At 37.1% G+C, this 17,266-nt stretch overlaps 1 protein-coding gene across 1 annotated transcript in view; it reads left to right on the top strand.

The window, feature by feature from the left end:
* Window positions 1-17,266, top strand: part of LOC150104032 (hemicentin-1-like) — a 792,930-nt gene that overhangs the window by 292,152 nt on the left and 483,512 nt on the right. Inside the window, exon 16 of the mRNA XM_090396385.1 lies at window positions 13,637-13,807. Coding sequence (XP_090252511.1) covers window positions 13,637-13,807 — 171 coding nt within the window. The remainder of the gene's footprint in view (window positions 1-13,636; window positions 13,808-17,266) is intronic.

The following is a 17,266-nucleotide window of genomic DNA, read 5'->3' as shown; positions in this document are numbered from 1 at the left end:
ATTTTAATGTGAGTGCATTTTTTATCTGCTGTGAGCAAGCATGGCACCCATCTTGTGCAAAGCTTTTTCATTTGCAGTTCTTTATTCAAAATATATCCAACACATTCTTTTGAAATTTCTATAGTCTCAGCAGTTTCACACACTTTGATTCGCCAGTCATCCAATACCATATCATGCATTTGATCAATGATTTCCGGTGTTGTTACACTTTTTTTGAATGTCCTTCACGTTCATCGTCTTCAAGGCTGGTATGGCCATGTTTAAACTCAGAAACCCATTTCTTGATTGTCAAAAAAGGAAGGAAAAGAGGGCCCATAAACTTTTATGAACTTCAAATGAATTTTTTTTGCATTAAACCTTCTTTTACAAAGAATTAGTTCCTGTTAGTCAGTATTTTAAGGATGCAAATGCATTGCTTGGGCTTAGTTGTCTCCAGTGCGAGTCTTGAAATGTTCATGCAGATTACACCATTATAGGTGTGCGTGTGCCTTAGCTGCAATAGGTATCTGGATATTATCAACTTTACAATTATAAAATGGTATAGGTATATATGAAACTCTGAGAATTGATTTTCATAATACTGTAAATTTTTCAATCTCTCTCTCTCTCTCTCTCCCTCTTTTATAATAAATGTTTCAGCTAAGAGTGCAGCTGACATGACTGTTTTGTGGTTCACGAAACAGTCATGTCAGCTGCACTCTTAGCTGCAAGTGGCATTAAATTTATAACTGAAAACAATGTAACAGATGCTCTACTAGTGATAATCCTCTCGTTTCTATTATTTCAAAAAAAAAATACATTAATTGAATTGAGACGTTACACTTTTAAATACAAAAAGAAAATACTCCACATCCAGCATTTTTCAAGGTTCTAGAACTCTTCTTGAAATTAAAGGACTATAATTTTGATATTCTGCTGTGCTGGATGGAATTAAGGGAAATTAGACTGCTGATGCATCTGTTAGATCAGCTCATACATTTTCCAGGTACTGTTTGTCAGTCCCTCATACTGGCTGTAGTCTGTATGAGGGACTGACAAACATGTATGAGGGACTGATTAATCTCATGCAATATATTTTTCAGTGCTTCCTATCATGATGGCTAGCATTGATACAATCAAGGCTAATAGCCCAATGCTGGTCATCATGATAGGAAGCACTGAAAAATATATTGCATGAGATTAATTTTTCTTTCATTAATCATGCTAGAAGAGCACGTAGTATAAACCATTTCTCCATTAGGCTGATAATCCACCTATGTGTAAACAATGCAACATGTGTCTCACTATCTGTTATGTTCTGGTGGAGTGCCAGCACTTCCTGAGAAGGGAATTAATTTTTTTATGATACTGGCTGAGCCATATATGCTCAGGCCTATCTTATGAGATTGAGATAAACTACACGAATCTTTTAACTTTTAAAAAGTATTAATTTATTTAAACGTGTTTGATTATAACTTTTTTTTATATTTTGATGCTGCTTAGCTTTACTAAATTTTTTTAAAATTTGCTTTTTGTACGTAACATGTTACTTACTAATTTATCTCTTCATTACTGTTTATTTATTTCTGTTTATTTCCTTGAGTGATATTGTTCCCTTTGGTTTGGCACTATGTGACCTTTGCTGTCCTGGCTTGAATAAACTCCTAATCAACCAGCCAACTATCACACACACAAACACACATACACACAAAACCCATTAAAACATGCATTAAATTTATGTATTATTTCAATACTTACCACAATTTCCAGGCAATGCATTCTGCTTACCAACCACTTTAAATACAGAAAATTCCTGCTCCTTATTTCCCTACTCCCACCTGCCTTCCTTATACAACTCCCAGATTAGATGGGTTCTGGTTCTACCCATCTTTCTCCATGCTATGAATAAACTTACTTTATCCTGCATCTGTGCACTATATATTTTTATTCATTAAGCAGAAGTCTCCAAATATCTAATATCCATTCAAGTGAAGTCCATCTATTTCATACCATTCCGACCTTCCCTTCAGATTAGCTCCATGCATTCATCCTCCCTAAACTGCACACACTTTTTGCTTCACACAGCTCACCCATTATACCATTTTTTTTTATCTCTTCAAGATACTTTATCATCTTAGATACTGTCTGTGAGGTTAGCCTAGTGGCTTTGCACTTCGCAACCATATGCCTGGGGAAGGAGTGTCCTAGGTTCGATTCCCGTCAATGACGTGAGGAGCTCAAGGATCTTCCTCAGCCATAGCCAAGTTAGCCAGTCTTGGGTGTGGACAGCAGGGTTTTTCCTGCCAGTTTATCTGGTGTTTTTCATCCCACAAGCAGGCAAACCGGTCTGAGGACACACACAGATTACAGTCAGGAATACTGACCCAGCCATGGGTCTGATTTGTCAGCCTATGCCGCTCCGGAGCCCGGATAAAATTTGGGGGGAGGGACTCGATGGTACCGTGAACCCCCGTAAAAAGGGAGAATGCTGTATCATCACACGGAATTTATTTATTTGTCTTAGATACTTTATTTCAAGTATCTAAGATGAATAAATTAAATGATTGAGCTGTGTTAGAAAAGAAAATGTTACAGAAAGGGTACAAGTTTGGTGGCAATCAGATGCAAGAGGAGAATAAAGTGCAGGCTAGGAAGGTGGAAAGCAAGATAAAGAAAGAATAGGTGCAGTAAGAGAAAAGATTTACTGGTCAGGCCAAAGTTAATTTAAGGGTATTCTTCTGCTATATGGCAAGCAAGAGGAAGACTCATTATGGCAGGTGGACACTGGTGGATAGCCATGGCAGCAGCATGACCATTGCAAAGGATATAGTAGAATTATTCAATGAGCATTTCATCAGTGTATGTCATATTGGTGTAAGTGATGCAGTGCAATATGTAGAAGGAAGGTAAGTGTTAGGAGAATCAGATGTGAAAGAATCAGAGCTGCATCAGGTGTTGATCGGAGTTACATGTTGATATCAAAGTTTAAGTGAAAAGAACTTACATACCTTCACTATACGAATGCCAGAACGCCCATATGTTATTATTATTATTATTATTATTCAGGCCTCCAAGGAGTCAAAAGACTCATCGAGGGAGGTCCTTCCTAAGACATAAAGTCTGTCAAGACTCATCGAGGGGAGGTCCCCCCCTGAGAAACACAAAGTTTATCATACCACTCTTTAAAGTCACTGACCGTTCTCACTCCCACCACTCCATCAGGCAATGCATTCCACGGCTCAACCACCCTCCACACAAAGAAACCACTCCTTACCCTCTTGCTCACAGTTTCCTTTCGTAACTTCCAGGGATGGCCTCTTGTCATCACTCCTTCCCGCTGATCAACCAAGCGAAAGAACTCCCCAGTGTCAACCCTGTAACCACCTCTCAACAGTTTAAAAGTCTCAATTATATCACCTCTCCTTCTTCTATCCACCAAACTCTGCAGTCCACATTCTCTCAGCCGATCCTCATAACTATCCTTGTACAGTCCTGAAACCATCTTTGTCATCCGTCTTTGTATCCTTTCCACAGTTAATTTATCTCCTTCAAATCCTGGGGACCAAATCTGAGAACAATAGTCCAAGTGTGGTCTGATCAGAGACTTATACAACGGAATGATAACCCTCTTATCTCTGCAGGTCAGTGTCCTTCTCATAATAGCAGCAATCCTCTGTGTTACCTTCACCACCTTTGCAATATGTCCCCTAAACTTCAGGTTTCTATCAATCATCAACCCCAGATCTCTTGTCTCCCCTACTTCCTCCAGTATAACTCCTCCCATAGAGTATGCAGCATCCCATCGATGTTTCCCAAACCTCAAGACCTTACATTTTTCTTCATTAAACTGACATCCCCATTCATTTGCCCATCTATCTAGCTTATTTAAATCCTCTTGCAGGGCTACCACATCTGCGCTATTACTAATAATTCTTCCCAGCTTCGCATCATCCGCAAACAACTGAATATCCCCCTGCAATCCACTGGCTATGTCATTGATATAAAGGTTAAACAATATAGGTCCTAGTACTGAGCCCTGTGGGACCCCACATTAACTAAGATAAAAAGCCAAACAGCTATTTTTTCTGGCATTTTGAGGTCTGATCAGTGAGTAGGTCTACCTACTCACTGATGAGAGTAGTTTGTAATTTGTAATCTAGTGTTGGAGAGATTAGTTAGGAATAGAATACAAGATTAGGTTGACAAAAATAGTATTCTTTATAATAGTCAGCATGGATTTGTAACATGTTAATAAGGCTGTGAGAATGGAAAACATATCACCACATATTTTTATAGGCCATTGCTAACTGTTGTGCCCTTGACCTGGTTATTTAATGCAAGTCTTGCAGTGGGTAAGGTTCCTAAAGAGTGGAAAGAGGACAATATAGTACTGCTCCTCTATATTAGAACCATGCTTGGTTCTAAGACAGAACCAATTATTTTTTTTTCCAATTTTAGACCAGTCTGTAAATCTGCAGTTGTAATCTAGTGTTGGAGAGATTAGTTAGGAATAGAATACAAGATTAGGTTAACAAAAATAGTATTATTTATAATGGTCAGCATGGATTTGTAATGAGTAAGTCTTGTTTTAGCAATTTGCTTGCATTCTATGATAAGGTAACAAGTGTGTTAGATATGGGAGGATCATATAAAGGGATATTAGCCAACATCGGGAACACATTCCATTGGTTTGAAATGTTGCCCAGAGGCCTGGATATAATGCCATATGAGATTCCAAACTCTCTGGCAATATCAGTAATTCTGCAGCCTTCTTCAAGCTTTCTAATAACTCTTCCCCACATGAAATCATCTAAACGATGTCTATGAGCCATTGCATGACATCCAAATTTGCAACTTTATTCCTTGAAAAGAGCTTTATTGAAATTCTATTCACCTAGCACAGCCTTTTGCCTGTTCTAAGTGAATTCAAAAATGTAAGAATTTTTGAATGTGTATTCACTTTCTACTTGAAATCACCAGTTATACAAATTGCCACAAGCTGATTCATCGGAATTTGTGATTATAATCTTCAGAAATAGCGTTTGTCCTTGGTTTTGGACAACCGTGTGCATTGGGAGCAGTGCACTTTGATCTCTCATAGTCAGTGTTCTCCTCACCATTGCTTACATTCTCTGAGACATATTTACAGCCTTTGCAATATGTCTCAGAACTGCAAATCTCTATCTACATTCACTGTAAGATCCCTTGCTTCCTCCACTTCTTCCAGTATAACTCCACCAAGTGACTATGAAGCATTCCATCTGAGGATTCGAAATTTTAAAACCTTACAATTTAATTGCATTAAACTGAAATCCCTATTCTGAAATCGCTACTCGCTGATACTGCTCTTCCATATACAATTCTCTGATATCTATCAGAGAGCCAATCACCAATCCAATGCACTAAGTCGATATCCTTACCCCAACTTCATATGATGCAACTTAAAATTCAACTTGTCATGTGACACCCTGTTAAATGCCTTGGAAAATAAAAAATAAAATAAAAAATACAATGTATGCCTTACCCTCAGCCACTACTCTTGCTCCTTGTTATAAAAGATAACCAGATTACTAAAACAAGAGCGCCCTTTAACAAATCGATCTGCCCTGCATAAATACTATTACCCTCATCTGATATGTATTGGTTAGATGGATCTTATAATAAATTTAGTTTAATCCTTTATCCAAGTGTGAGCAAACAAAGTTTGCGCCTGAAAATATCTTCAGGACTGAGGTAAGGTAGTACAACATCGGCAACTTGCAGCAAAGGTGGATCAAGCTCTTGACTTTTTGTCTCAGTATCTCCCATAATGCACAGCACATCTCCTTGTAGACATGTATACTGCTATGCATTATGGGGGGGGGGACTACCCATACTGGTTTCGACCTTTATTGAGGTCTCATCAGTGGGAGCCAGGCCCAGAGTGGAGATACTAAGGCAGAAGCAATAGGAGAGGTCATCCTTACCCATAGGAGTTGCCAAAAGGTGTGCCACCTTATTATTAAATTACTCTGGAACAAGACCTCGATAAAGGTTAAAACTGGTATGGGTAGTGCCCCTCCCCTTAATGCATAGCAGCATACATGTCTGCAAGGAGATGTGCTGTGCATTATGGGAGATACTGAGACAAGGAGTTGAGAGCTTGATCCACCTTTGCTGCGAGTTTCCCAATGTTGTACTACCTTACCTCAGTCTTGAAGATATTTTCAGGCGCAAACTTTGTTTGCTCACACTTGGATAAAGGATTAAACTAAATTTATTATAGTCTAACCATGCGAAAAATAAACTTTCAACATGCCTTTTTGAAAATTATGGAGACAACTACCATGTTTGAATAAAAACTTTAGTTTAATATAACTAAAATCTACATTCAACGTTTCGACTTTTATGTCAAGGTCATCTTCTGGAGCATACAACTATACACAGAAAACAAGCTACACTACAATCAAACTGGTTTGTTAAAGTTACTGACCAACTGTTACAACAATTGTTGGCCTGCCCTCTGGTGGAAAAATAAAATAAAAAAATAAATAATAATAATAAATTATACATCAACGCTAGAGTCCTATTATTAGTGTTATCTGTTGGTTGGGCGCAATGCATGTCTACATGCATTGGGCGCAACAACAACGTCTGTGTATCTATCTATATACATATATTAACATCATTATTATACATGTACATTCCAGCCAGTTGGTATGGAATGGTTTCTAATACTAGCTGAAGATTGGCTAGAGCCTTGACTTATGCTGGATCTTATATATTAGGTGGGCTGAATGTGTGCCATCTAGATCCTTGGAATTTTCATGCCATCTTTGTTGTTGATATTTGAATGGTTTATCAGGATTTCGCAGGCTTCCTTAAATTTCCTTTCATACCAGGTTTTTGTGTGGCGTAAAGAGCTGGTGCTTTTCCAGTTGATTTGGTGTAAGGTGTTGAGCGCATGATCTGAGAGGCCCTTCACCATAATGGTTATATTTAATGTGTCTAATGTGTTCTTTCTTGTGTATAGGGATTGTGTCCTGTTTCACCAATGTACGGTAAGTTACAGGTGCAGTGGATGCAATAGACTCCAGGATGTGCCAATGGGAGGAGAGGATCCTTAGAGGAGCTGAATATGGTTTTAAGTTTAATGGGTGGTTTAAAGGTGGCATTGAGGTTATAATGTTGTAGGATTCTGTTGATTTTTTCTGATAATCCTTTAATGGATGGAATGGCTATGGTTTTACTGTAATCTAGATTCATTTTTGTTGTTGTTGTTTTATGGAGTATTTTATTAATAGTATTTTTGTTATAGCCATTATTTATGAATGTGTTGCTGATGATTTTTAGTTCTTGTTTCAGGGCTTGCTGGTTAGAGCAAATTGTTGTAGCTCTGTTATTAAGGGTGTTAATGACTCCATATTTTTGTGATGGGTGGTGGTATGAATTAGCATGTATGTATTGGCCGGTGTGTGTCGGTTTTCTGTAGACCGTGAAGGATAGACTGCCCTTTTCACTAATGTCCCCATCAACAATTCTCCTACTATAGAACATATTTCCACCTGACATTACAGTCCTCTTTGCCGACGTACTCCAGTCTGGTTACTTCATGTGGCAAAACAAATTTTGCCTACAAAAAGAAGATACAGCCATGGGCTCACCACTATCCCCCCCCAATTGCTAACTTCTACATGGAAACCTTTGAGCAAAGGGTTCTTGATTCCGCCATGCTAAGACCGACAATCTGCCTTAGATATGTCGATGACGTGTTCGCTATCTGGCTGCATGGGCGACAAACGCTAAACACATTCCTTAGCCACCTGAACAAACAACACGAATGCATACAATTTACCATTGAAATCGAAAATCAAAACTCACTCCCATTCCTAGACACACTAGTCACACGTCTTCCTTCAGGCAGTCTATGCTTCACGGTCTACTGAAAACTGACACACACTGACCGATACATACATGCTAATTCTTACCACCACCCATCACAAAAATATGGAATCATTAACACCCTTAAAAACAGAGCTACAACAATTTGCTCTAACCAGCAAGCCCTGAAACAAGAACTAAAAATCATCAGCAACACATTCATAAATAATGGCTATAACAAAAATACTATTAATAAAATACTCCATAAAACAACAACGAAAACGAATCGAGATTACAGTAAAACCATAGCCATTCCATCCATTAAAGGGTTATCAGAAAAAATCAACAGAATCCTACAACATTATAACCTCAATGCCACCTTTAAATCACCTACTAAACTTAAAACCATATTCAGCTCCTCTAAGGATCCTCTCCTCCCATTGGCACATCCTGGAGTCTATTGCATTTGCTGCACCTGTAACTTACCGTACATTGGTGAAACAGGATGGGCAATCCCTATACGCAAGAAAGAACACATTAGACACATTAAATATAACCATTATGGTGAAGGGCCTCTCAGATCATGCGCTCAACACCTTACACCAAATCAACTGGAAAAGCACCAGCTCTTTATGCCACACAAAAACCTGGAATGAAAGGAAATTTAAGGAAGCCTGCGAAATCCTGATAAACCACCCAAATATCAATAACAAAGATGGCATGAAAATTCCAAGGATCTGGATGGCACACATTCAGCCTACCTAATATGAAAGATCCAGCATAAGTCAGGACGCTAGCCAATTCGTAACTAGTATTAGAAACCATTCCATACCAACTGGCTGGAATGATGTTAATATATATATATATATATATATATATATATATATATATATATATATATATATATATATATATATATATATATATATATATATATATTAGACAACACTAATAATAGGACTCTAGCGTTGATGTATAATTTTTTTTTATTTTATTTTTTATTTTATTTATTTATTTATTTTTTTTTTCACCAGAGGTCAGGCCAACAATTGTGGTAGCTGTTGGTCAGTGTCTTTAACAAACCAGTTTGATTGTAGTATAGCTTGCTTCCTGTGTATATTTGTATGCTCCAGAAGATGACCTTGGCAATAAAGGTTGAGAAGTCGAATGTAGATTTTAGTTATATTAAACTAAAGTTTTTATTCAAACATGGTAGTTGTCTCCATAATTTTCAAAAATAAAGTCTAATGTGTTGAAAGATCTAATAAGATCTTTCAACACCATGGGTGAATATTTGCCATGGGTGAGTGTATTCTCAACAAATACACTCACCCATGGCAAATAGATTTTGCTTGCTTGCAAGTAGCTGCATACTGGTGATAATATACATTTTTATTTAATCAAAAAAGAACAACAACTAAAGAAAATGTTTAAAAAAAACCCAATCAACATCACTAGTGGAATTCCTATTGCTTATTGGGACATATTAAAAAATGGGGTAGGGTGAGTATATTTTTTGCATAGCAAATAGGGTTCTGAATAATTTTTCAAGACCTGTATATCATAACAATTCATTTTTAATGGTTCACTGTCCAAAGAAAGAATAAAGTATTCTATTGTAGAAAGTTTTTTTTCACTTGGTTACAAATTAAATTACACTTGCCACAAAATTATTCTTCTGTCATTTATTCAGACCCAGAAGGGTTCAGGCTTCCACCAATGAGACCTCAATAAAGGTTGAAACCGGTTTGAGTAGCAGCCTTCCCATAATGCATAGCATTATACTCGTTCAAAAGAATATGTGTTTTGCATTATGGGATATTAAGGCAATTAATGTGAAATCATCATCCTCTATATACAAGTAGTCTATTCATGGAGAAACTTTGATTACATTGATAGTTTATTTTTCACTTGGTTAGACTATAATAAATTTAGTTTAATCCTTTATCCAAGTGTGAGCAAACAAAGTTTGTGCCTGAAAATATCTTCAGGACTGGGGTAAGGTAGTACAACACGGGACAACTCGTAGCAAAGGTGGACCAAGCTAACATCGCTCCTATCTCAGTATCTCCCATAATGCAAAACACATCTCCTTGCGGATATGTATAATGTTATGCATTAAGGGAAGGGGCCACTACTCAGAATAGTTTCGACCTTTATTGAGGTCTCTTCAGTGGGAGCCAGGTCCAGAAGTGGAGATACCAGGCAGAAGCAATGGCGAGGTCATCTTTACCTATAGCAGTTGCCAAAAGGTGTGCCACCTTTTTATTAAATTACTCTGGATTTAGAGAAAGATGTTGAAAGTTTATTTTTCACTTGGTTAGACTATAATAAATTTAGTTTAATCCTTTATCCAAGTGTGAGCAAACAAAGTTTGCACCTGACAATATCTTCAGGACTGGGGTAAGGTAGTACAACACCAGGCAACTCATAGCAAAGGTGGACCTAGCTAACATCACTCCTATCTCAGTATCTCCCATAATGCAAAACACATCTCCTTGTGGATATGTATAATGTTATGCATTAAGGAATAGGAGTGATGTTAGCGTGGTGCACCTTTGCTACGAGTTTCCCGGTGTTGTACTACCTAACCCCAGTCCTGAAGATATTTTCAGGTGCAAACTTTGTTTGCTCACACTTGGATAAAGGATTAAACTAAATTTATTATAGTCTAACCAAGTGAAAAATAAACTTTCAAAATCTTTCTCTAAATCCAGAGTAATTTAATAAAAAGGTGGCACACCTTTTGGCAACTCCTATAGGTAAAGATGACCTTGCTATTGCTTCTGCCTGGTATCTCCACTTCTCGCCCTGGCTCCTACTGAAGAGACCTCAATAAAGGTGGAAGGTAGTGGCCCTTCCCTTAATGCATAAAATTATATGTATCCACAAGGAGATGTGTTTTGCATTATGGGAGATACTGAGATAAGAGTGATGTTAGCTTGGTCCACCTTTGCTATGAGTTGCCAGGTGTTGTACTACTTACCACAGCTCTGAAGATATTTTCAGGCACAAACTTTGTTTGCTGACACTTGGATAAAGGATTAAACTAAATTTATTAAACTTTGATTACACTTGGATAAAGGATCAAACAAGTATATAATAATTTAAAGTCTTCTCTTATTGGCTCCAAATATAAAAATCACATTAGATCTCTCTTCTGCAAGGAGTTTGAGTGTGTTTAAGACACGCTATGATGAGATGTGTGTGTGATAAAAGGACTTCCCAGATGAGTCTTTGACTCCATGAGGTCTTTGGGTAATAATAATAATAATAATAATCCCAAAAATTCAGCTTTATTCAGTTGTGGCTTCTGTTGTAGCCAGTTTCTTCACTTGATTACTAAATAGATCATACTTACTAAAAAATTATTTTTATTTTATCCTTAACCCAAGCATGTGAATAACATCAGAATTCATCTCTTGTATATGGAGGCATATGACTTCAGATATATATATATATATATATATATATATATATCAGTGGCATTACGTGCCCATTTCGGTTGAGTGTGCTGATGGCTTATGCAACTTGTGCTACAAAATTCATGTCAGTTTGACCACGATTGCATTTTTATCGATGTATGAAAGTTTTAAGAGTGTATAGCACATCAGTGCTCATCTTAATTGGTCTAATGCATTTAATTGTAGGATAACTATGAATACTTTAATTTATCAATTAATTGTAACTAAATCTGTGCAGAGTGGGGAACAATGTGTTTGTTTTAAGATACTGTATATTAGAAAACAATAATGAAGGAGAATGCTATATTTGGTTGGTATATTTGAATTACTGAAAGGTGTAAAATTTGGAAGACGAGGATGAGGCTTACCTCCTTTGGCTACAATACTGTTTCCCATCGTAAATATGGGCAAAAAAAGTTATAAATTTATCAAAAATTATATATTAAAAACTTACTTATCACCATGCCTGCAAAACAGATGAAATTCAGAAAATAAAAACAGCAATTCATAACAAGTGATAATGTTCAGTTGGATTGGTTGGCATAATAACTAATCACAGCCTCTAGGTGCTATTGTTTCAGAGGCTTACCATGCCTTGCCTTGCCTTCTGAACAGTTTACGACTACTAGAACGCTAAGAATTTGACCTACTGTGCCTTCAAAGAGCTTAAAGGCGTATGTATTTTGAATGTACACCCAAGCTATTAATGTGAATATGATGCAATGTTTACACATTGAAAAGTGTCCTCTTCGTGAAGCATTAACCAAAGTCTGGAAACAATTAAGGGAGTCTTTAACAGGAATAAATACAAAAATATAATATTGGTGATATTGCTCTTCGGTGGCTGAGCATTGCATACCTAGCACACCCTGAATATTTGTCCCTGATATATATGATTAAATAAATTTAATGACTAGAAGTCGTGCAATACCAAAATAGGAAAAATACTATTTATTATTTGATCACACAACTAGTTTTGTTTTCTTAGTAAACTTCACCAGGTGGATAACATGAAAAGAGAAATACAAAAATATACACCTTACAAGAGGCAGATATAAATTGACTTGCAGATGTATTGCTAACATTTGAAGCCATTCTTGATGCCAAAGTGCTGTTAGGCACATTGATACAGGCATGATCTCATGTATGCCAATTTATAACCGAAGAGTAACAATCAGATAGGTTATAGCTAATGTTAGTATTAAGAAAGACCAAATTGAGGACAATTTCTGTTGTTTTAATTGCTAATATAGCCTACTTTCATTTAGGAGTGCCCCTTTTTTTTATTCAATGTCATTGGCTCTTTACCCAAATTCTAGGGCATTACTGAAGTGTATAAAACTAATATATGAAGAATAAAATAGGAGAAAAATTTGGACATACTTTTTTGATGTTGTTTTCTGCCTTCTTATCCCGGCGATGTGCCTTCATATGTTGTTAAGCTGTTAAAGGGGGGAGGGGGAAGATAGGGAAGTGGAGGGTAAAGTAATGTGAGGGAATTATTTAAAAAAAAAACTGGGTTTTTTATATATGATAATATTATTATTATTAAGGGTGGATAGAGAGCATTTGGGAGAAGCGGGGTGAGAGAAAGATCTGAAGATAGAAATCATTTTTTGGGGGAAGAGGAGGGATTTAAGGGAAAAAGTCAGAGAAGAGAAAAGTCCCTCCTCTTTCCCCCCAAAAAAGAATTTCTATCTTCAGATCCTTCTCTTACCCACAGCCTTTTGGTTGGAGAGCGTATCCGTCCAGCCAAAATGCTGCGGGTTCGAATCCCGCCGTGGGCTTGAATGTTTGTGATTATCTGTGAAAAGTGGTAGTGGTGGGCGGTAGATGGTGTTGGTGTAGTTGTGGTTCAGTGGATTGTGGGTGGTGGATATAGAGAGCTGTAGAGTAGATGTCCTCCCTCGATGAGGCTTTGGACACCCTGGAGGTGTCAAGTAATAATAATAAGACCTCAGTAAAGATCGAAACAAGTCTGGGCAGTGGAAGTGATGGTGTTTCCAATAATACACATCTACGCATCTGAAAGGAACTGTGCTATATATTACTAAAGAATTTGATGTGAAGTCATCTGCCTTCAGATGACTTCACATCAAATTCCTTAGAAATTGTCATTTCATCCTGCACAGGTAAAGGATAAAAGCAAGAATAGAATTTCTTGTTAACAATTCAGTCGTTTTGTTATATAGCTGTTAAAATTATCTAGATGAACTTTACAGACATCTCTGTATACATTCTTATTACAGAATTATCTCACATTACTAATTTTTTCTAACACTTTTGTGCTGGATATTATGAATAAATTTCAACTTACTTTTATTTGCTTTCAGTTCATGGAGAATGGGGTAATTGGTTAGAATGGGAACAGTGCAGTGCTACTTGTGGAGAAGGAATGATGAGTAGACATAGGAACTGCAATAATCCAGCACCCCAAAATGGAGGACACGACTGTTCAGGAAAACCAGTAGAAAAGGAACCATGTTTTCTGAAGCACTGTCCAGGTTATTGCTATTATTATCACTATTTCTTCATTCTCTGATGGAGACTTATGTGGAGATCACATTTATTAGATAGATTATGAGCACATATGTTAGATACGTTGTAATTAATCTTTTTTTTTGTTTTAACAGAAGATGATTTTATTTTTTATTATCTTCATATTCATTTATTTATTATTATTTATTCAGTTTATTATTATTATTGCTACTAGACCTCCATGAAGTCAAATGACCCATCACAGGAGATACACCATTTTACACACACACTAAACTTATCAAACCATGCCTTAAACTCATTTAATGTATTTGCATTCAACACAATGTCAAGCAATGCATTCCACTGACCAACCACTATCCATTCGAAGAACCTGCTCCTTATGCCCCTAATCCACCTTACTTATACAGCTTACAGGAATGTCCAATTGTTCTATCCCCCATTCTTTGAAAAATTTTCTTCCACATCAACCCTTGGCCAATAAATTTCTCAATCATATCTCCTCTCTTCCTCTTATTCACAAGGCTTTGCAAATTGCATTCCCTCAATAAGTCTTCATATCCCACATCACAAAGACCAGATATCACCTTAATCAGATTTCTCCAAACACTTTTAAATGTATCCTCATTGTAATGAAAACCAGCAGACCAAATCTGTGCACAATAATCCACACAATGCCTAATCAAGGCCTTATACAATGGAACCAGAACCTCTCTATTTCTGCACATTGAGGTCCTCCGCAATATTGACATCATTGGATATGATGACATCGCAACTTGTTCGATGTTACCTATGAAAAATTTCCCCATCAAGTGTATACTAAGCATCCCATTGTGGCTTAAAAAATTTCAAACATAACACTTTGTAACATTGAACTGATAGTTTCATACTGTTGCCCACTCATAGAATCTATTCAAGTCCTTCTGTAAGACCACAATATATGCTTGATGTCTCAGTACTCTCTCCAATTTTGCATCATCTGCAAACAGTTGTATATCATCAGTTAAACCTATCCGAATATTATTATACAAATTAAATAATAATGGTCCCAAGATGACGCTCTATAACACAAACAGTAACTTTCCTACTCTGGGATACCCCCCCCCCCATATACAATTCACTGATACCTATCAGAATCAGTTGCCTATCCAACTCGCTAATCTATCATCCAGTCTCATTTGTTCCAGTTTAGTTACCAACTTGTTGTATGGCAATCAATCAAAAGAAGGTGGTTAGTGGTCTTTGGAATGCGGAGTAGGAGGACAGATGGAGCAATGTAAATTGCAAAGCCTTGTGAACAGGAGGAAGATGGGGGGTACAATCCAGACGTAAGCTTGTCGGGGGTTGTTATCAGGTTGACATGGAAGAGATTTTTCATAGAATTGGAAAGGGAGGGTAGAACAAGAGTCCATTGCTGTGAACTGTATAAGGAAAGTGTGAGGAGCAGGTTTTTTGCATGGAGAGTAGTTAGTCAGTGGAATTCATTTCTTGAGTGTGTTGTGAATGTCGACACATTGAATCAATTTTAGGCACAGTTGGATGAGCTGTGTGTGTGTGATAATGTGTACCTCCCAGGATGAGTGTCTGACTCCATGGAAGCCAGATGTTAATTATAATCTTCTTCTTTTAACCCTTTTCATAGCCACTTCCGACTATAGGTGTCTCCCAATTTTTTTCCGTCTATTTCTATCCTGAGCTTGTTGGTGCCACAGAGTTCCAATTGATTTCCTGATATCATCTGACCATCTTCTTTCAGGTCTTCCAGCTGATTTTTTACTTTTATATGACCACCATTCCAGTATAACTTTTGTCCATCTATTGTCCTTGAGCCTTATAATAATAATATTATTATTATTATTACTATTATTACCCAAGACCTCATGGAGTCAAAGACTCATCTAGGAGGTCCTTTTATCTAACACACAGTTCATCATACCATGCTTTAAACACACTAAAATCCCTCTGCAGACCCATACTCTCATGCAAGGCATTCCAATCATTCATAACTCTGCATGAAAAAAACCTGCCACTCACCTAGATAGGACTTTAGTTTCACTCACTATTCTATTGTATTGTATTTGTGTGTGTGTTGTTAAAAAAAGTTTTTTGTAATCCCTAAAGATGTCTCTGTGTCAGAGATGAAATATTGGAAGCATTAAAATTAGTTTTAATTCTTTCTCAGTGCTGATAATATTCCATTAAACCTCCAACATGTACGATTCTACCACTTTCACCAATTAACTTCATCTTACCACAATCATTCTTTCTTTTACTTGCCACATATCTAAAAAAATTCATTTGGGTTTTTCTTTGTCTGATTTGCCAATTTCTTCTCATACTCTACTTTTGTTTTCCTTACTAACTGAGTTTCCTTGCTTGTTATTTATACTCTTCATGTAACTGTTTATTACCATTATTCATCTTTGTTTTTCCTCCAAAGTACTTACTTTTTCCACATTTCATGCTTAAGCTCCTCCACATTCATCCATTTGACATCTACGTTATTCAGCCTTTTGGCCTTTGGAATACATTCACACATTGATGTTGTTATGCATTTCTTTGTCAGTTCCCAAGCAGCATTTTCCTTAGCACTGTACTCCTCATTCCATGTTACTGCTCTAAGCTGTCTCCTAAAGCTTGTCATAATCGCCAGCCTTATAATTCCACATATATTCTTTCCTCACAAAAATCTGTATATGATTAGCCACAACACAGGTGATTACTTCATGATCGCTTTCACCTACTGAAGGAAAGTGGGAAACCCCCTCTCACAATCGCATCCTCTGATGAAATTATGATTATTATTATTATTATTATTATTATTACCCCAAGACTCATCTGGGAGGTTCTTTTATCATACACACAGCTCATCATACCATGTCTTAAACACACTCAAACTCCTTGCAGACACCACATTCTCAGTCAAGGCATTCCAATCATTTACAACTCTACATGAAAAAAACCTGCCTCTCACTCCCCTACTCACACCCTCTTTATACAGTTTCCAGGGATGACCTCTGGTTTTCCCCTGATCTCCTACTATTCTCTGTAGAACTTCTCCACCATTGATCCTATAACAACCCCTTACCAACTTGCAAGCTTCTATCATATCTCCCCACTTCCAATTGTCCACCAGACTGCAGATTACATCTTCTCAATCTTTCCTCATACTCGACATTCTAGAGATCAGAAACTACCTTAGCCAGTCACCTTTGGACCCTTTCCAACATCTCTTCATCCTTCTGAAAACCAGGTGACCAAATCTGGGCACAATAATCCACGTTTGGCCTAATCCAAGCCTTATACAACGGAACAAGAATCTTCCTACTTCTACACATCAGTGTCCTCCGTATCATTCTCAGAAGCCCTTGTGTTGTCTTCACAATTTTGGGTATGTGTCCCCTAAATTTTAGATCCTTATCCACTATTACCCCCAGATCTCTTATTTCCTCCACCTCCAACAATAT

This window comes from Typopeltis vanoorti, chromosome 8, assembly GCF_054136105.1.
Source record: "Typopeltis vanoorti isolate ZY-2024b chromosome 8, IOZ_Tvanoo_1.0, whole genome shotgun sequence".
In the NCBI taxonomy this organism is placed as follows: domain Eukaryota; kingdom Metazoa; phylum Arthropoda; class Arachnida; order Uropygi; family Thelyphonidae; genus Typopeltis; species Typopeltis vanoorti.
This window is presented reverse-complemented; position numbering and strand designations above follow the sequence as displayed.